Source organism: Saimiri boliviensis, chromosome 15 (genome assembly GCF_048565385.1).
Source record: "Saimiri boliviensis isolate mSaiBol1 chromosome 15, mSaiBol1.pri, whole genome shotgun sequence".
NCBI lineage: Eukaryota > Metazoa > Chordata > Mammalia > Primates > Cebidae > Saimiri > Saimiri boliviensis.
The window spans coordinates 69,389,209-69,397,489 of record NC_133463.1 but is presented as its reverse complement, the minus strand read 5'-3'; the positions used below and the strand labels follow the sequence as shown (position 1 = coordinate 69,397,489).

General features: G+C 33.2%; 1 protein-coding gene across 2 annotated transcripts in view; it reads right to left on the bottom strand.

Moving 5' to 3' along the window:
- Positions 1-237: 237 nt before the first annotated feature.
- The window catches only part of MTBP (MDM2 binding protein), a 73,772-nt gene continuing 65,728 nt past the window's right edge, over positions 238-8,281 (bottom strand). For both annotated transcript variants that reach the window (XM_003933099.3, XM_074387088.1), the window contains 5 exons: positions 7,036-7,302; positions 5,287-5,536; positions 4,578-4,691; positions 1,179-1,244; positions 238-594 (listed from right to left, as the gene is read on the bottom strand). In XM_003933099.3, the coding sequence (XP_003933148.2) occupies positions 556-594; positions 1,179-1,244; positions 4,578-4,691; positions 5,287-5,536; positions 7,036-7,302 (736 nt within the window). In that variant the 3' untranslated portion in view covers positions 238-555. The remainder of the gene's footprint in view (positions 595-1,178; positions 1,245-4,577; positions 4,692-5,286; positions 5,537-7,035; positions 7,303-8,281) is intronic.

Genomic DNA, 8,281 nt, shown 5'->3' with positions numbered 1-8,281 from the left:
TGTCTTATTTTCACAATTTATCTTGTTTCTTCATTTTTGATCCCAAACAAACATTAAGAGCCCCAACAATGGTGGCTCTAGGGTTGAGGCCTGTTTGAATTTTTTTGTCAATATTCTCTACATCAGGAGCAGTTCAATAAACTATGCTCTGGGAACACATGGGAAAAATCATTGGCAATATCTCACTTAAGTCTAAGAAATGTGAGGCTGAACGTAGTATACATAACAACAAAGACGTGTAATCCAAAAAGTAAAAAAAAAAATTCTGTTTATTGTAACAATTAAATAACTAAGAGTAAACATTTTAAAACACATAAAAATAACTTTAACATTAAAATATAGTAACACTGTATAAAATATGCATCTAATTAAAAATACATTAACATAGCATCCCCAAAACTACACAGATATAGTATATCCATGAAATTCTTTAGAAATATAACATCTATTCTTTGAATAAAATTTAAAATTTGTTTATAATTTTCAAACTAAGAAAAGAAGTAGTGAATAATAGCTCCATCCAATTTATAATTGCCCTAAAAGAATGATTTCGTATCATTTCTTGCTTGTCTTTTCTAATACCCATTCAATCACCTAGGGAAAGAAAAAACATGATTATGGTAGATTTCTACTGGAAACGCAAGTAATAGAAAAATATATTGAAAAAACTTCAAAAGAACATGGTGGAAAATTTAAGATAAAAAGGAAGATATTGAAATTTTCTTCTTAAAAACACATTTTATTTTCTAATGGAAGAACATTTTTGTTGGACTTCCAATGCTGAGTACAATACTGTTCTCACTGGATGAAATAAAGATTCTGCTCCATTTCCTCACCTTTATATGAAAATATGCTTCAAATGGTCAATCAAATAAACTAAACTTTGAAAACAGCTAACCAAAATGGATTGGTTTTTCCAGTGTGTCAGATAAATTATTTTTTCTTTTGCTTTCTTGGCATCACCTTAGAAACTCTTTTGCTGACAGAGCAACCTATTAAATACTATGAAATACTAAGCCTAAATAAGCCCATTATTAAGCTTCTTAAAGAGCTTTCACAGGGACAGAGTTGAAAAAGACCACTAACTAATTATTGCTGCATATATAATGGCATCAGAGCAGCCCTGAAATAAAATACCAATTTAATTGAATATAGTTTCCTGGGAATAATTTCTTTACCTGTACAGCATTGCTGTTTGCTGTTTTCTTCATTTCTTCAAATAGACCCCTTGAAGTCTTAAGATCCTAAACATAATAAAACATAGCATTTACAATCTGCATATTAAATTACAAAGAACAACTCATTATTAAATACACTTGAGGTGATCCTAAATCATTCTACAAGTATCAATGTGATTAGGGATAGACTACAAAAAAATCTAAGTACTAGATTATAATTCAGTTCCATTCTGAAATATCAAAATACTCTAACCAAAATATACACATGTATACATAAGCCCATCTCATTCTCATCTATTCCCAACAGAGCTGACCTAAACTCCCATCCTACACCATGAGCATCCACTAATGCTCTATCCACTAAGCAACAAATACATGGTTTGTATTTATTTATCAGAAAAAAATATATCTTTTCTTCATTTTGGATATTTGACTCCATCACAAAGAATGATACACAAAAGGAAACTCATGTCTGTGACTTTAAAAAATTTAGTGATTATGTCAAATTAGATTACAAATTTAAAAAAATGAAATTGTATTTAAAAAGATAAGCAGTTATCTGCTGTACTTCCAAGTTACACTCCATAAAGCAACTTTCAATTCTTTCAGGTTTTTCCCTTATTTATACCTTAATGTATCTAACTATTATGCTTGTACTGCTACCTGATGATTTAACACTTTTGGACAGTTACTATTGATGTTAGGGAGAACAGTCGTGGATTCAGGTCTAGTACACAAAACCTTCCTTCTCTTCCTTTCAATAACAGTTGTACCACAATTTTTGATTAGTCAATAGTTAGCATTTGCACTATTATATCTACGTAAATACTTTCAATCATGTGCGCATAATGTATTATGGTTATAATTTATCCTTATTCCAATATTCTACTTATCCTATTAATTACCTGTTAGATTTTCTTCATTTGCTCAGTTCCATGTATATAATTCTGGGGTTTTTTTTGCTCCTAAATACTGACAATAAATGGACTAAATGTACAGCAAAGTTTTTTCAAGCACTGAAGTATATGGGATAATTGCCCAGTTCAGCTTCATTTATGCTTTTGGACTTTTTAATTAAATTCTTGAAACCTGGAGATCTTTCTCCCATAGTCTCCTCTAATTCGGTCTAGTTGCTACCTAGGCCTGGTCCTATTAGGATTTGTCTTTCCCATTTTAGATTAGTTTTTGTTTTATTTCTTGATTTAGTCCTTTGTTCTATTGAACTTCATCTTCTAGCAGATTCCTCAAAAGGGTAAAACAAATTCTTTTCCAGATATTCCATGTTTGAATGTATCTTCATTAAATCCTCACACCTGACTGCACTCCAGACTGGGTATAGAATATGAGGTAAGTTGCTTTTCTCAGAATTTTCTTTTTTCTTTTAATTCTAGGAACATATATCCCACAGATTTTGAAGATACTTTTCTACCATCTTCTAGTATACAGTGTTACTGTGGAGAAGTCCAGTGTCATTCTGATGATTGATACTCTCTCTTATATAAACTAGATTATCTCCTGGGAAGCTTTTAATATTCTCTCCATGCTAAGAGGTGTGAAATTCCACAATTATGTAACTCATTGAAGAATTTTCATTCATTGGTTTGAACAAGCTAGGAGGCTTGTGTCCAGTCCTAGAAAAGTTTGATACATTTTTGAACAAGTTTTTCTCTTCTAAATTTTGAGAATAAAGAAGAGAAAATTGTTCAAAAATGTAAAACTCGTATTACTAGCATTCAGGAGCTTCTGCATTAATCCTCCAATTTTCTTATCCTGGATTCAATGCTTTTGTCATTTGATTCTAATTTCTGGTAAATTTTTTCATCTCAACTGTTCAGTCTTTCTATTTAATTGATTTTATCATATTTTTAATTTTATGGATCTTTCATGTTTTATGCTGCTTTTGGAAACAGCATCCTGTTCTCATTTTATGGATGTGATTATCTTCTAAGAGAGTTATAGTTTTTATGAGGTTTTCTTCAACTTCCTGCGTCTTCAGAGTTTCCTCTGTTCCTTTATGTTTTGTCATCAATTGTGTTAGAAGCTTTCCTCAAAGCCTGCAAATTCATGGCTGTCCAGTCATATTTAAAAGTGAGACACTAAAAATCTGACTGGAATCTCTGAGCAGAGATTGTCACTGGTTTCTTTTCAAAGTGACAAGGTGGCCAGTTGGCTTTTCCACTGCAGCTTCCAATATTTTCCCCAGAGACTATTTCATGCACTGTTACTGGGGTGGGTGGAAAAACATATACATGGTAGACCTTGTAGTTAACAGTGTGGGAGAAGAGCATGCAGAGCAAGTTGCACAATCCCCAGGTCGCTTTGTAGATCTTTATTCAACTTCCCCGCTTTTTATGTGGACTCTTGCCCCTGCTTTCCACGATACCTGGTGTCTTCAAATCCTGAGTGCCTCAGATTCTGTCAAATTAACATGTTTCTCACTAGTATCCACTAGGCACCCAATTAGATTGCAACTCTTTTTACTCTCTTACACCATGCTGCATGTGCTTTTTTGTTACTGTTCAACAATATATTGCTTTTCTTATCCCTTCCCTTGCTTTTTGTAGATTAATAGTGCCTTTCTTGAAAGATCTTAGAAAGAAAGGGAATTGAATATGTGATAAATCTGCAGTTTTAACCTGAAACTTACAGGTAACTGTGATTCAAGTCAGAAACTTGTAAAGCTGGACATAATCTAACATCATCTAAGTTTTTAAAAACCATCACCTGAGTGGCTGACCTTTCCAATGTCCTACAAGTAGCTGATAATGGATCCTAATTTAGAAACTGGGTGTTTTAATATTTAGTTCAGTAACCATTTTACTACACAATCATCCCTGAGTCCCTGTGAAGGAATGATTCCATGATTCTGCTGAGAATACCAAAATCCACCGATAGTCAAATCCCTTATAGAAAATGGTGCAGTGTTTGCATATAACCTACGCACAATTGCCCATATACTTTTTAAAAAGTCTGTACATGTTCAGTACAGATGCAGTATCCTTTTTTTTTTTTTTTTTTTTTTTTTTTTTTCAGAATATTTTCAATTCGCAGCTAGTACAGTCCATGGATGTGGAACCGATGGATACAGAACCCACAGATATGGAGGGCCAACTGTATTAAAAAATTACTAATTAAACATCTTTTGAAGCTTGTTACCTATAAGTCAAAGACATATTAGGAGAAATAGGATACTGGTTAAAATGTTGCTTTCCATATTTGAGAACTAAAAACAAATCAAATATAAAGTAGTTTGGCTTCAATTTTTCTATCTCCATCATTTAATAAATCTGGGAGCAAGCATATGCTCTCGGTATAAAAAAATACTGAAACTTTTTTTATGTCAAACAGAAACATTAGAACATGAACTAAATTTTGCCAGTAGTAGAGAAGATACCGTACCTTTAGATAGAACTTAGAGATTTCAAAGAGACGCTGGCTGCATGCAGTGAAACATTCATGAGTCTCAGTAATACTGTGTTTCTTCAAGGTTTCAGTAACTACTTCTTTCAATATCTTGAACAGAACATAACATATGACTAATATTTCTTGGAAAAGGAACAAACCTATTATTTCAGCTTTAGAGTTCAATCCTATGATTTACGCAATCATTTTGCTGTGCTAAAAGACAGACATGTTCATTAAGACAAAATGATTGAGAGAAAAATATATCTAACATTTACATGGTCACAAGTGTCAAAGGAATAATAGGTTAGCAGGATTTGACTAGAGTGTCTTAAGAAACTCAAGTCATAAGTCCTGAATTGAAATCTGAGTGTTAAAGTTATACACAGCAGGGATATATGAGTGTATATTTATTTTTATTACGGAAAATTTCAAGCATAGAAAAGTAGAGAATGTCTGATGAGCAGAGAATATTTGATAACAAATTTCTATATTGATATATCTTTTAACCAGCTTCAAGTATGATTAATCCATGGCTAATCTTGTTTCATTTATATCCCTACCTACTCTCCTTCATCCTTACAGTGGTAAATTCTAGACATCGTTTCATTTCATTCATAAAATTTTTTCGACACATATTTTAAAGTAGTCAAATTTTAAAAGTCTTTCCACGTAAAACTAAGAAAAATGCTAAGTAAATCTTTACCCGTGTGTGTTTCTGTGATCTTGACTCCTTAATTTGCCTTGACATTTTTGATTCATGCATACTTTTTTGACCTGTACTGGTCTTTGTAGCAAGTTTTGGAGTTTCACAGCTAGGAACTGGAACCAAAGGACAAGTCATTGGTAAGGACCGCTTTGTTTGTGGCTTTCTGGATGTCACGTGATGACGATGGTGATTATTATTGCCACTTGTTTGAGAAAGAAGAGACTCTGAACTTTCAGATTTCACAAGTCTACAGTAGGGGGAAAAATGAAGAATGTAGATTAAGTGAATCAACATCAAAGTCCATTTTCTGTCTTAAATGTTACAACTATATCCATTACAATTATAAATTCAAGAAAAGCAAACAAATTTATTGTTGTTACTGCCTTAAGTCAACAATCAACATCACATTATAAAGTTGCTCCTTAGTTCTTTAGATAAGTAACTAAGACATAGAAGGTAAAATGAATAGTCACTAGGATTTTGGCTAATAGAGAAAGCAACAAACAATATTGCTGTACTCTCCCCTAGCCCTCCAATTTACAATTTATCAAATAAATCAGCTCTGCATGCTCAGAGTGCTGCTATTTATAGATTTAATACTAACCTGTTAAATACTTATACTTTTCTGTTAAGATAATTTGAACAGAGACACCACAACCTGTATCTTATTATGCCCATGGAACTGCCTTGCAAAATAAATAACAGTGTTAAAACAAATACAAATAAACTATAAAATTGGCTCATTCTTCAGTCTTCCTAAAACGCTTATATTTGCTTCCAACAAGACCAAAATTTTTCCCTTTACAAGACAGGGTCTTATAGGCCTCAATTCTGCTGACCCAGAGACCACAGTGTACTTTCCTTTTAGGAACAAAAATGTTATTAGCCACAAGTCAGAAATAAGAAACACGGTTATAAATATCGTACCCAAAATGCTACTGTTGCCTTTGAGTTTTATCAGGTATAAAAAGTGTCATGAATTTATAAAGTCCTCAGAGAAATGACTGCATCCTTCCATATCAGGAGAACAGTATTCCGATTTTTTTAACTATACAGAAAAAATCTAAAAGTTTTATTTCCGTATGGTTCATACTTTTTGCAAGGTTTAAATACAGTAAGAATTAAAGCCTTGCTTTAGATGCCAAGAACCCAAATTTGACAAAGGTTCTAAAGATAACATAAATTCAATAGAAATTAGTGTTCACTATATGAACTTCTAACTTCTGATCAAGTATTTGGACATTCTATTTAGTTAGCAAAAAAAGTATCCAGAAAAGTTTCACATAATATATCACTATGTAGAGTTTAAAGCTGTATTTTATATGTAACGGGTGTTTTAAAAATGGTACCTTATGGAATTTCTTGCTCAAGGGACCAATGCAGGCAGGAAACTGAGGGGAAAGGGAAGGAGGAGCTAACAGGAGAATTCCCACCCCCGAACAGTCTCTTCAACAGAGCAGCTCAGGAGCTTAATCTATGGGGTGAAATCTTCACTCTTCCATGGCTTAAAAACTTTACAATCCACTGTGCTAATGGACTGTATATTAGCATATAAAGCAGGAAACTGTGTTTTTTCCCCCAAGTCATTTCTTTTTATAACTTGCAAGCAAAATCACCAACTGCTCATAATAAACTTTCTGCCATAAAGAAATTAATCTGAAAGACTAATATAAAATACAATAAAAATCGTCTAGAGACTAAAATACTTTCTGTCAAGATACTATTTATGTTCATTTAACACATCACCTTTTTCTGGGATAAAGGCAATTCAGATCTTTAGATCTCCGTTTCAATCGGGATACTTCAGTTCGAAGTTCACTTTGTAAAAGTTCTCCATCAGGGACACTTCCAGGCTCTGACAAAACTGCAGGAGATGGAAGAGGGCTCAACACAGTAGGTACTGGATAACTTTCTCTGGTGCAGGTAGTTTGAGTTTCGTAACGAATAAGACGAGATTGAAGTTCAGAAAATCCTCCATCTCTTTCCAAAGCTTTTCGGTCATCCAAGCAATATCTAAAATGAATGAAAGAGCATTAAAATGTAAACCTCCATGAGAGCAACAGACTTTTGCCCGTTAATTAGAAAATAGCAGGACATTTACTTTAAGAGATCTTGTTCAATTTCCTAATAATCACTGGAAGGTTGAGTGACTGGCCTATTTCCCTCCCAAGGTCAGTTTTCTTCTAGTTTGCTATATGACATGGCAAAAGATTAAAAAATGTGAAGTACAATCTGATTTCTCTTTGACTTGTGTTTCAGGGCAACAGATTAAGTTAATCCTTTGGCTTATTTTCAAAATAATAACAGTTGCTGTTTTAACACTTTTTAAAACTCTACCAACCTCTGGTGATTTCTTAGCATGGCTGATATATGACAACATGAAATGCTGACTTCTGTTAGAAAGGGCAAGTTTATTCTCAACACAAAGATTAAAAGGGTATAAAGGCCTTCTAAACTGGCTCACCAAACAGCTTAGAACATTTTGAATTTTTTCTTTGAAACTCAGTTCCCACCTTATTAACTGATTGACAGATTTTCCTTCAAACACTTCAGCTGTCTGTGCATCTGGTTTATAGCAGAATCTGACTCAAGAAATCAATGAAATGTTAGCCTAGAGAATGCTTCTGGATTCAAAGAAATCTCGGTTGTTAAGTACAACAAACAAGCATATCAAGATCATCTAGGAGCTGTGTGACCTTGGAAAACTTCAATTTCTCCCCTTTCTACAATTGCATTAAGAAAACACAAATGGCTTCACATATGTGATGGTAGCACTGTATAAATTAAAACCTTTCTCTGTTAGCTGTCATTTTTACCTGTAAAATTCTAAGATACTGCCTAAAATCAGATTTTTGTATCCAAAAGCTTTTAGTTCGATTCCCAAGGAGTATATCATTTCCTGAACATCTGACTGCCTGATGGAGGTTTTAAGAACCTTATCTTTCCCTTGTGACAATTAACGTATTTGATACAGACTTATGGAGTCAGACTC